Source organism: Saimiri boliviensis, chromosome 7 (assembly GCF_048565385.1).
Source record: "Saimiri boliviensis isolate mSaiBol1 chromosome 7, mSaiBol1.pri, whole genome shotgun sequence".
Taxonomy (NCBI): domain Eukaryota; kingdom Metazoa; phylum Chordata; class Mammalia; order Primates; family Cebidae; genus Saimiri; species Saimiri boliviensis.
This window is the reverse complement of record NC_133455.1, coordinates 101,656,564-101,677,190: the sequence shown is the minus strand read 5'-3', so window position 1 is coordinate 101,677,190 and position 20,627 is coordinate 101,656,564. Positions and strand designations below refer to the sequence as shown.

At 43.8% G+C, this 20,627-nt stretch overlaps 1 protein-coding gene across 1 annotated transcript in view; it reads left to right on the top strand.

The window, feature by feature from the left end:
- Positions 1-4,708, top strand: part of LOC101038219 (ovostatin homolog 2-like) — a 61,367-nt gene extending 56,659 nt beyond the window's left edge. Inside the window, exons 32-35 of the mRNA XM_074403478.1 lie at positions 12-114; positions 2,459-2,562; positions 3,914-4,035; positions 4,435-4,708. Of these exons, the coding sequence (XP_074259579.1) occupies positions 12-114; positions 2,459-2,562; positions 3,914-4,035; positions 4,435-4,708 (603 nt within the window). The remainder of the gene's footprint in view (positions 1-11; positions 115-2,458; positions 2,563-3,913; positions 4,036-4,434) is intronic.
- Positions 4,709-20,627: the final 15,919 nt, after the last annotated feature.

Here is a 20,627-nt window from a genome sequence, read left to right as displayed (position 1 = left end):
TGTCATTACAGGTTTCTGGTACAGCAGACAGTTTCACGTTTTCTGTTGAGCAGACCAACCTTGTGTTCAACATCCAGCCAGCCCCGGTCACGGCCTACGATTATTACGAAAAAGGTAGGCAACCAACAGCCATGCCCTAAGGCTATTGAACGTGGTATTCACATCTAACATTCCCTGAGCTACTAAACTTTCCAAAATCAATCTCTGTCTTCGCAGAGTAAACAGCAGATGGCATTATTTTGTATACTGATTTCCTTATTCCATGATGTGTCTTCTGAATGAGCCCATTTTCCAGTTACCAGAGTTTTTCAATGCCAGAATCCTTTCAATATAACTTGAAAGGGCTCCATTTGAACTTGAAATACAAGCCACACTAAAATTCCAGGTCTTTTGTCGTTGTCATTGTTCATTGTTGTTCATGCTAAGACTGACCGTTCCAAGCTACCTTTATGCACTTTGACTTAAAAAGGGGAGTGGGGATATCCTGAAATGGAACTTTAAAAATTTGATAAATTTCTAAAACAAGTACTAAGATATTGCAGAGACCATACAACTGTTTCCTGGAAGGTTGCTGTTTGTTTCTTGTTGAATGTTACATGAAGTGTGTCAAGTATTTGAATTCTGTCGTTGTTTACTAATGGAATGTGTTTCATCAAGTGTCTTAAATATTATTAGCATATTTTCTGGATGTATAAAATGGGAAAGTGATTGCCTCTTTCAAAATTATTGAAAAGATAAGGTGTAATGTGCTTATATTATCTATCGAATAAAAATGCATGTTCCCTTTATTTTTTCAGAAGAATATGCCCTTGCTTTTTACAACATCAACAGTAGTTCAGTTTCCAAATGAGACAAAGGAATTGCTGGAAGAGGTAAAGAAATTTTATTATATCATAAATCATTGAAAACACATCTGGTAAGAAAATGAAAACCTAAATAAGATAGAACAATGGTTGAAGAAAGAAAAGTGTCTGGTACTTCATTAGGCTTCTGTAGCTGTGTGCTACATGAGTATTCTGATAGTCCTTACGATTGTATTAATTTCTTTAAAATAGCTTTAAAGAATTCACAGCTATATATGTACCTTTTATAAATCTTTCATTTTGTTTTATAAGTTGACAGGTTAGTAAAAATTTATCCACATATATGTGTATATGTATAATACATGTCTATGTGCCTATATATGCATGTTTTTATATCTAGATATCTATTTTTATATACATACATGTGTTTATTGTTTAAACAATGTTTTAAATCCCAGGTGGAAAACTATTTATTTTAACACACCGATTCTTCTGTATCAAACTTGGAAAAAAATCGTGAACCACCTGACATCCTGAACAGTCTGCAATCTGCTGTCTTATCACATTTTACTTCCTTATCACCCCATTAAATGTCATTTTGCATCTGAGTCTGTCATTTTTTTTCCTCCAGGACGTTATTGATAGTTTTAATCCTAGAAAACTCAGGGCTTTTTTTCAAAGCAACTTGAATAACTTGCTGTATTGCTGTCTACTCTAAATTCAAGTGTTTAGACATGATGGAACACAGAGTTAGAATTCTTCCATATCTGGCCGGGCGCGGTGGCTCACGCCTGTAATCCCAGCACTTTGGGAGGCCACGACAGGTGGATCACAAGATCAAGAGATCGAGACCATCCTGGCCAACATAGTGAAACCCCGTCTCTACTAAAAATACAAAAAAAATTAGCTGGGCATGGTGGCGCACGCCTATTGTCCCAGCTACTTGGGAGGCTGAGGCAGGTGTTGCTTGAACGCGGGAGGTGGAGGTTGCAGTGAACCGAGACTGTGCCACTGCAGTCCAGCCTGGTACCTGTTGACAGAGCAAGACTCTGTCTAAAAAAAAAAAAAAAAGAATTCTTCCATATCCAAAGAAAGAGTGAGAGAAAGAAGTGGGGGAAGAGAAAGAAAGAGACTAAGTGAAAATTGAAATGGATTCCATGTTAATTCAAGGAAACAAAAAAAAAAAAAAACATACAAAACACATGACCCTAATGTATCTTCCAAGATCAAATCTGTGTTCTTAGGCCTAACCCAACATTGCCCATCCTGTTGGAGCAAAAGCATTGTTTGTGCAGAGGGTGGCCCAGCATACCCTGTGCTCCCATCCTTACTCACTAGGTAAACACACCCCTCACACTCTCCGAGGGACACTGGTCAGGTATTCAGGGATGGTTGAGAAACGGTGGTGGCCTATGTCAAACCACCCCACACAGTGGGCTGAGCGTATTTCCAAAGCGCAGAGACAGCATTGTGAAGGCAGTGTGTGGGCTGAGCCCTGGACACACACTGTACAGTCCATCTCAGATGAGGTGATAGAACGAGTTGGAGTGTCCCAGGCCACAGGCATGCTCCTCACACCCAACCCGGGTGGGAGCCATCTCAGGCTAGCATCCTCCTGTCCTGGCCCAATCCTGGTTTTCTGGCTGGCTCTGCAGGCCAGAGGGCATCCTTCCACCTAGAAGACAGGCTCTCAGAAGACAGTCCCAGAACATGGAATGTGACCTTGTTTGGAAATAGGGTCTTTGCAGATGTTACTAAGGTAAAGGAGCTCACAGTGGATTAGAGTGGGCCCTACCTAGTCTAATTGCTGTCCTTATTAATGAGAGAACACACCACACACACACACACACACACACACACACACACACACACACTCACACACACACACACACAAGAGAATATGTCCTATGAAAACAGAGGCAGAGCAGCCGGGCACGGTGGCTCAAGTCTGTAATCCCAGCACTTTGGGAGGCCGAGGCGGGTGGATCACGAGGTCAAGAGATCGAGACCATCCTGGTCAACATGGTGAAACCCTGTCTCTACTAAAAATACAAAAAATTAGCTGGGCATGGTGGCACATGCCTGTAATCCCAGCTACTCAGGCGGCTGAGGCAGGAGAATTGCCTGAGCCCAGGAGGCGGAGGTTGCGGTGAGCCGAGATCGCGCCATTGCACTCCAGCCTGGGTAACAAGGGCAAAACTCCGTCTCAAAAAAAAAAAAAGAAAGAAAGAAAGAAAACAGAGGCAGAGCTTAGAGTGACATGTCTACAAGGCATGGGACATGGATGGATGCCAGAAACCAGCAGAAGCCAGGAGAAAGTTGTGGAGTTGATCTGCCTCACAGCTCCAGTGGGAACTCATCCTGCGAACACCGTGACTTCACACTTCTAGGCTTCACAACTGACAGAATAAATTCCTGTTGTCTAAAATCAGCCACGTGTGGCGTGTTTTTATGAGAGCCCTAGGAACCCAATACACCCACTTTCAAGGGTCTCATCCCACTGACTTCACAGCAGGCCTGGATCTGTGATGGTCTCAGTTCTGGGCACTCCCATGAACCTTCAGAGAGACTGCAGGGTCTTCCTAAACAATTCCTGAAGAGGAAAGAGAGACTCAGAGGATTGCCCCAAGAGTGCCGCTCTCTCCTCCTAAACTTTGCTGGGCCCTCCCACTCCCTCAGGAAGGCTTTCCTGCTAAATTCTTCCCTGCAAGTTGGCCCTGACATGAAGCACCATCTCCCCCTGATAACTGGAATGGACTGCTCTGTTCTTTGCACAAGAGCAGAAACATCTTCCTGGGACGCAGCTCGTCCTAGCGGCTGGGATTTCTCTGACACACAGCTCCCCCCGTCTGCTGTGAAGTGGTCTCATTGACATCTGGGCAAGCAACTGGAAGAAGCTTCAGCCCCACTTCTAAAGGTTCACAGTGACTGGCAGCTGGGATTGAGACGGACCCGCCTTCCGCAGGTGGACTTCGGTGCTGGCCTCGGTTGTCCTTTTATAGACACTACCTTTGGAAGGGGCGCGATTTTCAGCCGCCTGCCCTGCCAGTGTGGCAGGGTATTTTTTATTCTTTGAATCCAGTTGTTTCTTGGAGTTTCTTGGTGAACAGAATGGAAGATATGCGTCTTCCTTAAGCATGGCTGTGGCGCAAGAGGCTTTTCGAAGCAGCTGCTCAGGGGGTTCAGTCTGGAAGCTGGGTCAGGTACAAGAGGACATCTTTCTGAGCCCTCAGTATGTCATCCAAGAGGGACAGGATGGGCTCTGGGGTCTTGTTCTTCACCCCGTCCAGAGCTGAAACCAGAATGAGGCCAACTCAGATTCTGGACCCTAAGCACCACCTCCTCGACCCCCTTCTTCCCACCCCATGCCAGGTCAGCGTTGCACAGCTCTGCTTAGAACCATGTTTCCGCCATAAAAGCAACACTTGTTTCACTGTAGGAAATACTTAAAACATAAATTATTATTTAGGGAAAGGAAGACAATTCACTTATTCCGGAGATAATCTTGCTAATTTTTTTTACAAAATAGGATTAACAATTTTTTCTTCTCATTGAATAGTCTTCTATGAGCAGAGTAACTGTCGAATGGCGAGTCCTGTGTGGACCTGGTCCTCTGTGCCTTTCCTTTCAGGTCAAGCCCTTTGATCCATCTTTCCCTCTGTCCTGGGTCCCCTCTCCTCCCTTGTTCTGACTGCCACAGGCTGGAAGTCCATCTCCTGAGCGTCCTCACTGGACTGGGTCTTTTCCAGGATGCCAAGGAGCAGCTTCAGGACACCAATGGTGGTCTCTTACTGCGTGTTGAAAGCCTTCCACGGGCCCAGAGTGGTTCTGTGGGACCCAGGGACAGCTGTGTCATGGGCCTCACTGATGAGGCTGTTAGGACTAGTCTGGTCTCGGGCCCTTGAAGAGCCAATTCTCAGGAACTAGAAGTGAGGCCAAAGAATAATTGTCCAGAGGACATGGAGGTGTGGCTTGATGGGCATCCAAGAGAAGGAGGGACAGAGAGGAACCATCCTTGCATGGTGACTTTTATGTAGGTCTTGGGGCCGGGCAGCAGGGGAGGGTTTCTTGGGCTGCAGAATGTGCTCCAGGCCATGGAAGAGGTACCTGTCCCAAGGTAGCAAGTCTCTGAGCTGCATGGCGAGGTAATCTGGGTGTTGCTGCGTGCCAACGAGCACATGGCCTGCAGGGTCTTCTCCTTCGTGCTGGGCTCCAGTGTTTAGTTGAGCCACTCCAGGATGCTCTGCGCAACCTCCTGGATCTCCAGGGAGGAGCCACAGGAAGTCTCCCTGGCCCTTTGCTCTCTGGCTTCCTCCTTTCCTTTTCTACCAGCTCCCAATCTCAAAAGGCCTAGTTGCAGTCCTGCCTGTGACTTTCTTCTCTAGGCAGAGGTCTGGGTGGCAGAGGCCAAAGCAGCACGGGCTGCAGGAGGAACTCCAGAAGCTGGTGCCAAGGCGCACTGGAACAAAACCCTGTCCACAGCCCCAAAGTCCCTGGCAGAGTTCCCAAGTTATTCAAGAGGTACAAGACCCTCCTGGAGACATTTCAGGGCTGCGACTCCCAGCTGGGATCAACTTTCCACAAAACTACAGAGACAGCTGGCATTGCAGGAGGGGGACCACTGCTCTGATCTGGCCCTCCCATCACCAACACATGGCCTCTGGGAAGCCAACTCCAAAGCAGTGCTCCCAGAGATGCCTTCAGAGCATCCTTCCATTTCTGGTACCTATGCCAGGCAAGTGACCTAAATGAGTGAAAGTCATGGGTGTCTGGGGACTCAGAGAGTGGAGGAAGGTGTGAGAGAGTCCAGGTTGCTCTATGTGACCTCATTTAAAATTTTTGTAGTGAAGTGGGACATGTAGCTTTGTATGCAAATTCTTCCCGTTTTAACATGATAACCTAAAAAGGAAGTGCATTCCAAGGTCACAGTCACTCCACCAGCTTGTTGGTTTGCAATCCACAGTCTAAGACCCCAGATGCCCCAGGGAAGGGGCATGAATGCCCCACAGGCTTCTCTGTGCCCTGCCTATGAGGCCCTCCACCGCCTACACCGCTGCCCATGGGTGTTGCAACAGAAAAACGGGTCAAAGAGGAGCCAAGAGGGAGGCTGGCCCCTACTTGGCAAGCAGAGCTCCTGCCTCAGCACCACACTGCTTGCGGCACGTCTCGGTCCTGCTCTTCCATGACCTTGCTCATCAGCTGCATCCCAGCCCGAGACTGCTTAGCACTGCTGTCGGTCAGGCTCTCCACGGCCTTCAGCACCAGGTGGTGAGCTGGCACTGGCTGAGGCACTCTGTAAGTGCCTGAAACAGGGGGCATCTGTCTGGCCATGTCCAGGCTCCTCCTTGGCATGCCCTGGGCTGTTCTTCCTGATTAGGGGAGGAGGAAGTGCCTTCTTGAAAGAAAGGTGCACTTTGCCCCTGGGCCTGGGCTGTCTGCCCAGCTCCTAGAGGATACTTTCACTGGGGTCAGAGACTTTGGGAATGAGGGGAAGAAAACGTGAACCTCAGAAGCAATGCTTTCAACTAAGTGAAAATGAAAACATAACGTATCAAAATGTATGAGATACAGTTATAGTAGTGCTTCGAGGGAAATTTATAGCCCTGTTTGTATTAGAAAATGAGAAAGGTCACACAGCAATAATCTAAGTTTTCACCTTAAAAACAACTAAAAACAGACGGTACTACAGATATTAGGAGAAATCAGTGAAATTTAAAACAGAAAAACCTAGGGGAAATTATAAATTGAATGAATAGAGAAAAACAAAACTAAAAGTTGGTTCTCTGATCATTGGTAAACATCTAACAAGACTGACAAAGAAAAAGCGAAAAAGGCAATATCAGGAATGAAGAAAAGTTTGTGCAGACATTCAAAGCATAAAGATAAACTACAAACAACTCTACTCATATAAATTCAACAGGTGAAATGAACCAATGTTTCACAAACCACAAATTACCCACACTTACTCAATCTAAAACAGATGACCCAAATCGTCCTTTAACTGTTTTAAAAATAAAACCTATAGTTGAGGGGGCCAGGCGCGGTGGCTCAAGCCTGTAATCCCAGCACTTTGGGAGGCTGAGGCGGGTGGATTACGAGGTCAAGAGATCGAGACCATCCTGGTCAACATGGTGAAACCCCGTCTCTACTAAAAATACAAAACATTAGCTGGGCATGGTGGTGCGTGCCTGTAATCCCAGCTACTCAGGAGGCTGAGGCAGGAGAATTGCCTGAACCCAGGAGACAGAGGTTGTGGTGAGCCGAGATCGCGCCATTGCACTCCAGCCTGGGCAACAAGAGCAAAACTCCGTCTCAAAAAAAAAAAAAACCTATAGTTGAAAACCCTCCAAAAAGACACTACATATAAATATGATTGCCATAGCAAATTTTACCAGATACTTAAGCTAAAAAACAATATTCCATAGGAACATAGACATAAAAATACTCAACAAAGTATTAGTCAATTAAATCCAGCAATATATAAAAAGAATAATACAACGTAACCAAGTGAGTTTTTCCTGGGAATGCAAGCCTGCTTCAATACTTGAAGATCAATCAATGTGATCTGCCATAGTAATAATCTAACAAGAAAACTAACATGATCACATCAATTGATATAGGAAAAACATTATCTAGAATTCAACATATTTTCCTATTACAGATTTTCTGCAAACTAGGAATAGAAGCAAGCTTCTTAACCTGATGGACGGCACCTACAAAAAGCCTACAGCAAACATCATTTTATGTGATGAAAGACTGACTGCCTTCCTTATAAGATTGAGAACCAGACGAGTATGTCTACTCTCATCACTCCTATTTAACATGGTACTGGAATTCCTAGCCAATACAATAAGACATGAAAATGATACAAAATAAAAGTATAAAGATTAGAAAGAAAGAAATTGTCTCTATTCACAAACAAGATGATTTTTCTTTTTCTTCTCTATTTTTTTAAGAGACAGGGTCTTTCTCTGTCACTCAGGCTTAAGCGCAATCATGGCTTATTGTATCCTCAAATTCCTGGGCACAAACAGTCCTCCTGCCTCAGCTTCCTAAGTAGCTAGGACTACAGGTGTATACCATCAAGCCCAGGTAATTTTTTTATTTTTTGGAGTGACAGGGTCTCACTATGTTTCTCAGGCTGGTCATGAATGCCTGCTTCAAGTGATCCTCACGCCTTGGCTTCCTAAATTGTTGCAATTACAGTCATGAGCCTCCTCACCTGGTCCAAGATGATTTCTACATAGAAAATTCCAAGGACTACATAAACATACACACACACACTCATACACACACATACATCCTAGAAGTAACACAAGATCAACATACAAAACTCAATTTGATTTGTATATACTAAAAATAAATAATTGCAAATCAACATTTTAAAATAATTGCTTTTGTACTATCTCTGAAAAATGAAATGATTAAGTCTATATAGGATCTGTATGCTGAAAATATGCAAAATGATGTAAACAAAATCACCAAAGACCTAAATCAATGAAGAAGTATATGGATTCATGGATTGAAACACTTAATATAGTAAAGATTTCAATTCTTCCCATACTGATCTATATCTTCAATGCAACTCCATCAAAATCCTAGCAAAGGGTATGTCATAGATTAGATAATCTGATTTAAAAAGACAAGCAACAATAAAAAAGTAGAAAAAATAATGAAGTTGGAGAAGCTACACTACAGAATTTTAAAGTTCTGCTCCAATACGAGAGTAGTCAAGACAGTGTGATTCCACTGAAGGGATAGACACAGAGATCAATGGGATAGAGTGTGTCCAGGAGTAGATCTACACAGATATGGAAAAATGATTTCTAACAAAGCTGCAAAGACAACTCAATAGAGAAAGGACAATCTTTCAGCAAATGCTACTGAAACAACTGAAATTTCATGTGCCAAAAATTAAACCTCAACCTAAAGCCCCTACCTTATATAAATATAAATTTAAACAGAACACAGATTTAAATTTAAAAATGTAACACTACAAAACTTTCAGAAGAAAACATAGTAGAAATATTCAAGACTAAGTTGTTCGATATGACACCAAAATAACAATCTGTAGAAGGAAATACTGATAAAATGAACTTCCTCCACTTTGAGGACTTCTTCTCTGTGTAGGAGTTTATTAAGGGGTGAAAAGACATGTTACAGGCTGAGTGAAGACATCCACAAACCATGTAGCTGACAAAGGTCTTGTATGTGGAATCTATGAAGAGCTCTCAAAACTCAATGTATTTTTTTTAAAAAAAACAATCCCATGAAAAAGTGGGCAAAAGATATGAAAAGACATTTTGTCCAAGAAAGAACATGAACAGCAAATACACATGTGAATATGATCAGCATCAGTAACCATTAGAGAAATGCAAATTAAAATGATGCGATATCGCTATGTCTGTTACAATGGATAAGATCAAGGATGACACCAAATGCTGGCAAGAATGCTTAGAAACCAGACAACTCAGACATCCCTGGCGTCACTACAACAAGGTGTAGCCACTCTGGAAAAGAGTTTGGAGTTTCTTATAAAACCAAAGGTACACTTCCTATGTGACTCAGCAATTTCACTCTTTAGGATTTAACCTGAAGAATGAAAACAGGTTCACAAAAACCTGTACATGAATGTCCTTAAAAGCTTTACTCAAAATAGCCCCAAACTGGAAACCAAATATTTTTCAACGGTGAAAGATCCATATCCATCTAAGAGAATACTACCCATGAATAAACAAGAAAACTATTGACACAGGCAGTAACTTGGAGGTCTGTAAGAGCAGGAAATTCAGTGAAAAGAGCCGTCTTTTGTTATTGTTGTTTTTATTTGTTTCTTTCTCTTATGAAAAAAGCCAATCTTCTAAAAGGTTTTACACTATAAGATTCCATATATAAGACATTCTCCAACTAACAAAACTGTAAAGATGGAGAACAGATTGGTGGTTGCCAGGAGACAGGGACAAGGTACAGGGATGTGACTAAAAAGAGGCAGCACAAGTGAGTTCCTCTCACTGATGAAACAGTTCTTTGGCAAGGACGGTGGTGTAAGTGGTTACAAGATATTGCGCATGCAATCGCCTTGCGTAGAACGCACACACGCAAAAGAATACAAGCAAACACTGTGAAAACTGCATAAGGTCTGTGGTCTAACACTAGTCAACCAGTGCCCGTGCCCTGGTTTTGATGGTGTCCTGCTGTTCTGTAAGATAGCACTGTTAGGGAAAGCCCAGTAAAGCATCCAAGGGACTTTCTCTACTACTTTTGCAACTCCCCGTGAATCTATAGTAATTTCAAAATAAAAACTTTAAAGAAAAACAATAAAATGATTTTTAAATAATAAACGTCAGGTTACTCCTCATCTTGCGAGGGAATAGAGACTAGGAAGCATCACAATGGTGGGTTCTGGAATGCTGGCAAAGTCCCTTTTTTTTTTTCTAACCTAGGTGAAGATGACATAGATACTTCTTTGTGGCAAGTCACTGAGGTATACATATTGTTGCATAAACTTTTCTGTGTGCTAAACTATCAAAAAATATTTAAGTTAAAAGAACTTTAAGATAGATGTAGCATTTTACATTAAAGAAACATGGAGTTATATTTTTGTTAATCAGTCCAAAACAGAAAAACATAAAGATTGATTTAAACAACTCACTAGATAGGTTTCACAGTAGACTAGGCACAGCTAAAGAGCAAATGAGTGAACTGGAAGACAGAGTGACCCAATATACAGCACAGATATATAGAAACACGAGAAAAGTAATTTAGAGTTTTACTCCACTATGTGCTTAAGGAGAATTTAAAAAAATAAATAAATAGGCTGGGTGCAGTGGCTCACGCCTGTAATCCTAGCACTTTGGGAGGCCGAGGCCGGTGGATTGCTTGAGTTCAGGAGTTTGAGACCAGCCTGGGCAACACGACGAAACCCCCATCTCTACTAAAACACAGAAATTTAGCTGGGCATGGTGGTGTGCACCATGGTGGAAACTGAGGCAGGAGAATTGCTAGAACCCAGGAGGTGGAGGTGTCAGTGGGCCTAGATTGCACCACTGCACTCCAGCTTGTGTGACAGAACGAGACTCCGTCTTTAAAAAAAAAAACAAAAAACAACTAGAGTGGATGGGCAAGAGGTAATGGTTGAAGTAATAATGGCTGAGAATTTTTCAGAAATAAAAACAATATCAATCAGATTGAAAAGGCACATCAAGTTTTTTACAGGATTAAAAAATGTATTTATTAGATAGCAGCTAAATCAATATCTAGATACACTGGGATAAAATAAAAACTTTTTTTTAATGTGAAAAATTTTTTTTCTATTGCATTTTAGGTTTTGGGGTACATGTGAAGGACATGCAAGATTGTTGCATAGGTACACACATGGCAGTGTGGTTTGCTGCCTTCCTTCCCCTCACCTGTATCTGTCATTTCTCCCCATGCCATCTCTTCCCACCTCCCCACCCCCCAGTCCCTCCCCCATTTCCCCCCAGCGGACCCCAATGAGGAAACACCAAAAGGTTAAAAGAAAAAAAGAAAGATTTGCTGCAAAGTCAAGACCACCTGACCAACAGCAGACATCTCTTCAGCCACAGCAGCTGAGACAATAGAATGACAGCTTCCACGTTTTGAAGGAAAATAACAATCAGCCTAAAAATGTATACCCAGCTACCCCAGTATTCATGAGTGAAGTTACTTAAAATGATTTTATAAAATGTGGTTGTTTTATAAATGCTGTTATTTAAAATAATTTTATAAAATGGTATTTGATGATTGGGAAATGTACACACTAAGTTAAAAAAAAGACAAGTTAAGGAGATTGACAATAGCTACAAAAATACAGTCAGAAGGATTACGATCTGCCTGTAGGGATTACAAAGTGCCTGGGACTCAGCACTTTGGGAGGCCGAGGCGGGTGGATCACGAAGTCAAGAGATCGAGACCATCCTGGTCAACATGGTGAAACCCCGTCTCTACTAAAAAAAAAATACAGCCAGGCACGGTGGCTCACGCCTGTAATCCCAGCATTTTGGGAGGCCGAGGCGGGTGGATCACGAGGTCAAGAGATCGAGACCATCCTGGTCAACATGGTGAAACCCCGTCTCTACTAAAAATACAAAACATTAGCTGGGCGCGTGCCTGTAATCCCAGCTACTCAGGAGGCTGAAGCAGGAGAATTGCCTGAACCCAGGAGGCGGAGGTTGCGGTGAGACGAGATCGCGCCATTGCACTCCAACCTGGGTAACAAGAGCGAAACTCCGTCTCAAAAAAAAAAAAAAAGAATTACGATCTAGTATTCAGTAGGACAATAGGGTGATTGTAGTTAATAATAATTTATTGTATATTTCAAAATAACTGAAAGAATGGAACTGGAATGTCTCTAATACAAAGAAATGATCAATGTTTCAGGTGGTGGACATCCTAGTTACTCTAATTTGATTATTACATGTTGTATGCTTGTATCAAAATATCACATGTACCCAATAAAACAGGTACAACTAATATATATCAATAATAATTAACAACAAAAATAATTTAAGACAGGTTACAAAATATGTATGCTACTGTTGTAGACATATCCAATGGTATGGGTAACAGGGTTGGATATATCCAGATTATACACTTATGTATGTACATACTGCATATATACAAATATCTATACACACATATGTACATTCATGTGCATATGAATGCACAGGTAAAACAGAAAGAACATACATTAAAATGGTAACATATCTGTTCATTTTTGAAGGGAAGGAAAGGGTTAAAAAAAGACGAAGGTTGGCAGCTGGACAGCAACATAGGTGTGTTGCCAGAGCAACCTGCTGAGGCGGGGGACAGGTTTAGGCCAGAGCCCACGGCTGCTTACAGTCCGGAGTACTTACAGCTATGGGTGGCAAGGGTCTGGGTGCCATGGTTTTCTACCCCAGAGGATGTTGGCACAGATGTTCCTTCAGTTGGGCCTTTGCTCAGCAGGGTGGGATAGGAAGTTCCTGTGCCTTGTGGGCTGATGGTTGGACAGGATGCTTCTCACGGCCGGACCCCCATGGGAATGTTTACTCTGACCAAGTTCTGTGAAACGGCAGGAAACTTACAAAACGGAGCAGTTTGGACTAACAGTATCCAGATGGTAGATTTTAAACTTATTTTTTCTTTTCTTCTAAGGGCTTGTTCACAATAGCAGACTTGGAACCAACCCAAATGCCCATCAGTGATAGACTGGATAAAGAAAATGTGGCACATATACACCATGGAATACTACGTAGCCATAAAAAAGGATGCGCTCATGTCCTTTTCAGGAACATGGATAAAGCTGGAAACCATCATTCTCAGCAAACTGACACAAGAACAAAAAACCAAACACCGCTCGTTCTCACTCATAAGTGAGTGTTCACCAATGAGAATACATGGACACAGGGAGGGAAACATCACACACCAGGGCCTGTCGAGGGGTGTGGGGTTAGGGGAGGGATAGCATGGGGTGGGGGAACAGGGAGGAATAGCATTAGGAGAAATACCTAATGTAGATGATGAGGTGATGGACACAGCAAACCACCACGGCACGTGTATTCATATGTAACAAATCTGCATGTGGGCTCATGGACTAAATGTGCTTTTCAAAAGACCGAGCAGTTGAGCAGACCACATGGACTTGTAAATAACTTCTGGGCCATCAAAACTGCCCAGTTTTGTGATTGTTTTACTCTTTCACTGTTCATAAGCAGTGAAGTTGGGGGTTTTCAGGAGGGAGAGAAAAAAGAAAATGGGAGGATGAGGTCTGGCGGTAACGAAGATAAAATTGAACACTAATTACATTCCTGACATCGTGTTTAGTGCAGTGCCCAATACTACCCCCATTTTACAGATTGAGAAATTAAGGTTTAGAGAGATTCATTTGCCCAAAGTCTCATAGCTATGAAGAAGCTAGAGGTTTCAAACTGGGGGCTTTCTGATGTCAGAGCTCAAGCTTGTCACCACCATGCTCATGGAACAATGGTCAGGAGAAAGCCAAGTTTCCAGGACACTTCTAAATGGCCACAGTGACGAATGACCGTTTACATCCTGCTGATTGGATGACCAGCCTTGCCTTGATGGGATTTCGAGCCTCACAGTGGAAGAGAGGCCAGAAGAGGAGGAGGGCAGTTTCCTGTGTAGCTCCAGGTTTGCTCCATTTGACCCACATTTTTCTGGGGCTGACGCATATTTTTCCATTAGGGTCTTGGGGCTTTCATTTTGTGCCGGTGCAGGCAGTGTTCGGGCTCATGTAAACACTCACTCAGCTGTTTATTCATCCAACAAGCATGTCTTAGACACCTCCTCTGTCAATTCCTGGGCCAGTCAGTAAGCACGGTCCCTGACCCAATAAATCTAGCTCAGATTCAGAGATGCACAACCTAATTCCAGCAAAGCTTTCTGTAGATGATCTGTGGCAGCTTTTACTACCCTTGATCTTTCCCTCTTCTCAGCTATTCCCATACCAAGGAAGCTCTCCCATGGAGGGACAGTGAAAAGAAGGAAAAATGAGGCTGAGTTGGGCTGAGGTTTTGGGGAAAGATGTGGAAGCCAGAGACTATCAAGAGGTGGTGTGTGTGATGTCCCTCTCCCTGCTGTTCCATTTCCATGGGCGCTTACGCTGGTCTCATAACCTAAGAGTCAACTGCTCGTGTAAAAATCCATCCCAGCATCCTCAATTCAAATAACTGCCACTTGCCACGTGCCTGCTCCAACGGAATTAACGGAAGCCGCCAACCGCCCACCTGACCTCACTGAATGTACCCGTGTCCTCAGCAGACAGGAGCTCCTTCTTCTTCTGAGCGAGACATCCTCCTGTCTCGAAGCAGGAAGTCGTCTCAGGAGAATTTCAAGCTTCAGACAGAGAAGGAGTAGGGGCCATTCATTTACTCCCCTCAGTATTGACCCAAAAGGAAGAAGCTGAGACACAAAGTATAATCTAAAGAGTTTACTTGAACCAAAGTGGGGACGGCTGCCTGGAAGACTCAGCCCCAAGTACCCTTGGCTGTGAGCTTCCCAGAGCCCTTGTTACAAGCAGGTTTTTAAAGGCAGAAGGGGGACAGGGACAGCAGTCTGGTACAAAGTTGTTATTGGGAACTGTCTTTGGATTACAAAAATAAAACTGATGAGCAATTGGCTATTGTTAAGCTATAGTGTGCGGGTTATAGTTCTGGTGAGACACTATAATAATTATCCTAAATTATAATTAATTGATAGCTACTTGTGGCAATAGCAAGCAGTCTTGAGAGATGAATACGTAGCTCAAAGCGGAGAGTAAGGTGTGATTGCTCTCATTTTAACATCTTTCCAGGCCTCATAGTTTAAAAAGGACTCACCTTAGATGAAAGTTCTTTTTGTATCAGGAACGCCACTTTCTGCTTTCTTTTAGGGTTAGAATGGGTCCCATGAAGAGCTGCTGGCAGGGACGGACAGAAGCCAGTGAGACACCGTGGAAGGAAACTGAAGTAATTGGGAGGGGGCAGCAGTCCCTTGCCTGCAACCAACCCTAAAAAGCACCGTCACTCCAAAAATGGTAAAAAACCAGTTCGCGAAATCACACAAATATATGTATTAGGCATACCTGGCTAGTCCCTTGCCTAGAGATCTTGTAGCATAACTGCAGGCAAATGGAAAAGTCATTAATCCTTAATCACAGCATGAGTTTAGGGATCAGTTCCTTTTGGAGGGTGGTGAGTGGTGGAAGTGCCTGGAAAATGTGTACAGGAAGAGTAAAGTAAGCAGAAGAAAGGCCCTAGGATTTGGGGATTGGTTACAGCAGGATCAGAGACATCTGGGAGGATGAAGACAAAATCCCAGATTGTAACTGATCCTGGAAGACCGATTTCATGACGATTTCATTGAGAATGTCTGTTTAGTCCTGCCTTCAAATATAAGGTCATGGTTGATGGATGAATATACTTTTGGAATCTTCTTTTGGAAGATTTTCTCTGTTCTGAAGTTGATCGCTGGGTTAAAATATCAAGGACTTTGGTAAATCTCTAGTGGAGCTTCTCTCTCACTCCCTTAACTCAGAGCACATCTGCTACTCAATGTCTTTGGGATTTCCAATCTTTGTTCTTTCACTATATGATCAGTATTTCTTCACAAATTCACAATAAGCCTCCTCTTCCACTCCTCTCAATAGCTAAACGTTGACTCCTTTCTCGACTCCTGCTAATGTCTCTTCGATCGTTCTCTCAGCAATGACTGTGCACTGAGAAATCCTAGTGTGAGATAAAAATTCCCGCAAGCCCGGCCCTCACCTAGAGCTACATCTGCCTTAGCATCTCTTTTTTTTTCTCCTTTTCTCCTCTGGGCCAGAAAACTTGCTGCTGTTGTTATTTTCTATTCAAGACCACTCCACTTTGAGTAATTTGGCTTCCTTCTCCTTTCTCCTGGAACAGATCCTATCAGTCTATTTCCACTCTATTCCTTTCCATTTCTTCTTCCCTACTGAATCCTCTCCATTCTCACTGTGGGGATCCTAGTCTGGACATACACAATTGTGTTGTCTCCAGACTGTAACTTTTCCTTTCCCTTTGCCCTCCACCTACATTTCTGTCTTCCTTGGGGCTGTCAGAGTGGTCTTTCTTTAAATTGAAAGCCGAACATATCACCCCCATGATTTATATGTAAAAAGCACCATGGCTAGAAAACAAGATTTCAATCAATATTTACCCAATGAGTCCAGCAGAAAACAAGTGCATCTTTCTAATGTGGCTCGTGGCGTTCAGCTTTAGAAAGCTATACAGACGTGGATGAGGAGTTAAGTTACAAAATTGAAATGTGGAGCTGATTTAAAATCTAGCTCCACATTTCAATTTTCATTGGGGGACAGAAACTTCATTCTCCTTACATGGCCAATATTAATTAGACCCTAATTATTCAGGTCCCTCTTGTTTATACCCGTTCCTCCTTATTCTTGCATAGTTCTTTATTTTCCATGCACCCTTCCTTGCCACCGTGGACCCCGAGCTCTGGAATGCTCTTTCACATTGGATAAAGTAGCCCTGGTTCTTATCCTTGGATGGGTGGATGGTGCTTTCCAATCTAGCACACTCGCCTTTTGTCTTCCGGGTTGAGGTCCTCTTCATCTGTTTTTCAGTATAAGCTGACACACAGGATTCCAAAAAACTTTAACGAGCCACAGAACAGTCGTCCAAAGGTGTCTCTTGGCAGGGGAGAGAAGAGACAAACATATATCTGCCGGGCGCTTTGATTAAGCAATTATGAGCACTCACTGGAGTGTCGTTTGCTTTTCCTGGTAGCAGAAGCTTGATAAAGCCGCTTCCTAACATCTTTGTGGTGGCAGTATCAGGTGGATAGGTAAATAAGTGTACGTTCAGTTCTGAAACTCTAATCCCAGTGATTGTTTTTACTATTCTGGCTCTTTCAAGAGCTTCTGGTGGGTTCAGCTAGCTCATCCGGCTGATCTAGCGAGTGGAAAAGGCTTGAGTTTTCTTAGCCAAGGGAGCTGGTAAACAGTAGATTACAGCAAGGGAGAAGATAATAATTATTAATAATTATGGAAATACTAATGATAATGATTCTGTACGCAGTGCCCAGGCTTATACCACTTTCTTCCAGACAAGAGCACCACCGGGTGGCCATCTGACCCAGCATAGACCTTATCCTTAGGTAAATCTCTAGCGGAGCTTCCCTGCAGCATAGAGGGAAAAACCACCAGATTTAACATTGCATTGTCCGTGCCGCTGAGCTGTGTGCTCTAGGAGAAGACAATGAACGGTTTCAGCTGTGCCCTAGAAAGATTCACACTTCTCTTGCACGTCTTTTGCAATGATTAAGAGGAAATCATATCCCAGGAAAAGGATATGTGAACTGTAAAGAGCTGCCACCTTACAATGGTGATGGTGATGATCTTTATACTCCTGAGAGGGCTGGTGCACATTCTTGCCTACAACAATCATAAGCAGAGGATGATGCCTCCGTCTTTAAGATTCTCATAGTTAGGTTCCGAGATACCGATATTACCCAATGTTTAACATAACGGGGCCCACTACCTACTACTTTATGCACAGAAGATTCGGGGCGGAGGGACCCTCCTTTAGCAGCACTGAGAACCTCGATTACAAATGAGTGGAATGTGTAAGGGAGGAGGAGATCTTTAGTGACCGCTGAGTGAAATATTGGAGCAACATTAGCCGTGAAAGGAATGCAAACCACATCTTGCCTATTTAAAGCAATAAAGGAAGGGAGGGAACAAAGTTATACAGACAAAGAAGCGCTTTTGTTTCCCGAGCCACGAATCCTGGTTAAAAATTGCACAGAAACCACAGGGACAGTCAGTCCCATCACCTCAGCTCCTGGTGTGCCGTGTCAAGGACAAACCCTAAAAATAAACCAGTGTCACGCTGCCTTCGACTTGCCAGCTTTATGTTCCGTTGTGAAAATCGCAAGACATTACCCATCTTCAGACGGAGTTCGTTCTACCCAGGCATGGAGTCAGGGGCAGATAAATGAAATGTCTAGTAGAATGTGGTCATTCTTTCGCTCAGTGTTTATTAAGACCTAACATGTTTCGGGCTCTCTCCTAGGTGGGGCCAACAAAAGTCAGCCCAAGAGGTCCTGCCCTTAAGGGGAGGAAAGACACATACCTCCAGTATCAGTATTTGGGTAGAGAAAGTGATTTGTCAAGAGAGAACAGGATTGGGATTGTTAAAGTATGTCCACAGCGCATAGATCAAATGGGCTCCCTATGACTCACTGAGGTGCTCACATTTAAAACAGAAACCCAGTGGCCACAGCTAGGTGTGGGAGTGGTCACGTACTCTGTGTTCTCGGAAAGATGTAAGAGCATCGCAGGACCCCCCTTTTCACAATCAAGCCAAACCAGCACCTGCTATTGGTCCCAGGACAAATTGCTGCTGGGCGCCTCCCATCCCCGGCCAGCAACAGTCTAATAGAGACTCCCAATTTGGGGCTTGGAAACCAATCAGTCAGAGCTCATCTGCTCTGGGTATCAGGGCTCAGCTGCGTCAGAAGAAAGCTAGTTTCAATCCTGCCTATGCAAACAAACCTGATCGGGAACGTGGGCAGAACATTTGGCTATAAAACCCAACTCGTCTCCTTGTTTTCAGAACACACCTCCATTTTACACTGAAGTCTGGGTCTCTTCGTGTTAGTCCAAACTGCACCATGTTGTAAGCTCCCCGCTGTTTAGCAGACCTTGGTCAAAATGAAACAGGCCATGAGAAACGTCCTGCCTAACCACATGACCACAAGGCAAAGGCCCAGTGAAAGAAACATCTATCATACCTTGCTGGACAAAAGTCCGAGGAACACCCAGAACACCACAACAACATCCCACTGGAGCAAGGGCCCAAACCATCTCACCATGAGAACAGCTTATAATATCCTGCCAGGCTGCAAGCCATACTTCCCAGACCCCTTCGGCCCATACCTATAAAGTTCCCCAGCCTGTAAGCAGCAGTGGGCTCTAGCATCAGGCTGGTCCCCCACTTCTGTTGGTTTTACGCTGGACATAAAGCCTGCATTTGCTGTTAAGCCTCTCTCTTGTGTTTATGTCTTTCTTTAAACCTCGCCTTCCCTTCAAAACCTAACACTCACATTTGCAAACTGTCCACTGGAATAAAGTCTCTTTCCTCCAAATTCCTTTTCAGAAAAATTTTTTTCATGGAGTTTACAAGGAGAAACAGTTATTTCTAGGAAATCTGATCTGCTGGAGGTAGACTGAGTTGAAATCCTGGAATAGAAACAGTGGGCCGGGCGCCGTGGCTCACACCTGTAATCCTTAGCACTTTGGGAGGCCGAGGTGGGTAGATCACCTGAGGTCAGGAGTTCAAGACCAGCCTGGCCATCATGGAGAAACCCCTTCTTAAAAAAATAATAAATAAATAAATAAATAAATAAATAAAAGAGATTCTGTCTCAAAAAAACAAACACAAACAAACAAAAGAAACAGTGGGCAATACTACTAGAAATAGATTTTGACCAGATCACAAGTGACCTTGGATGATGGGATAAGGAATTGTGACTTTAATTTGAAGGCATAGGGGGTCATCGAAGCTTTTCGAGCAGGGGAGTCAAGGGCTGTAAAGAGGCCCTGGAATTTAGAATCTCATGTTTGAGAATGAACTAAGGCGATAATTACATGGGTGTGTTTGCGGACGACTTGAGGATGTGTAAAAGGGCACGGCAGTTCTGGCTTGCCCCCCTGCTAATAGCATTTGCTGCTTCTCACTTAGGCTTTATTGTGCCTGGAGAACTCTGCACACATACACAGGAAAGTCCAATTTTTCCTGATTCATCTCTGTAACCAAGGTAGCCTCAGACACTTAAGAAATATGGACAACACTATCAATGCCCAGAGAGAAATTCTGCACGGCTAAAAGGGGTAGCTAGCTACCCCAGCCCGGGGATGTTTCTTCCTAAGAGGAGGGGCACTGATGCAGAAAACCGTAACATGCTGTAGTGACCAGAAGGATGGTCACTCCTGCACCTGCTGTGGAGGAGGAGGGTGGGATGTCGCAGTGCGCCAAGCTCTGCCGCCTCCAGCTTCAGCGGGCGAGGTGCTTTTCAGTGGCACGTGCCTCCTCCAGGGAGCCCAGCAGGCCTCGTTCACGGGTGCGGAACTCGCCTTCTTGTTCCTGCAGCTTCCGCTGGGTTCCCTGGAGCTGGAATGATCAAGAAATTTTTATTGGCTGGGCGCTGTGGCTCACGCCTGTAATCCCAACACTTAGTGAGGCCAAGGTGGGCAGATCACGAGGTCTGGAGATGGTCACCATCCTGGCTAACATGGTGAAACCCCATCTTTACTGTGATTCATAGTTCTCTCTCCAG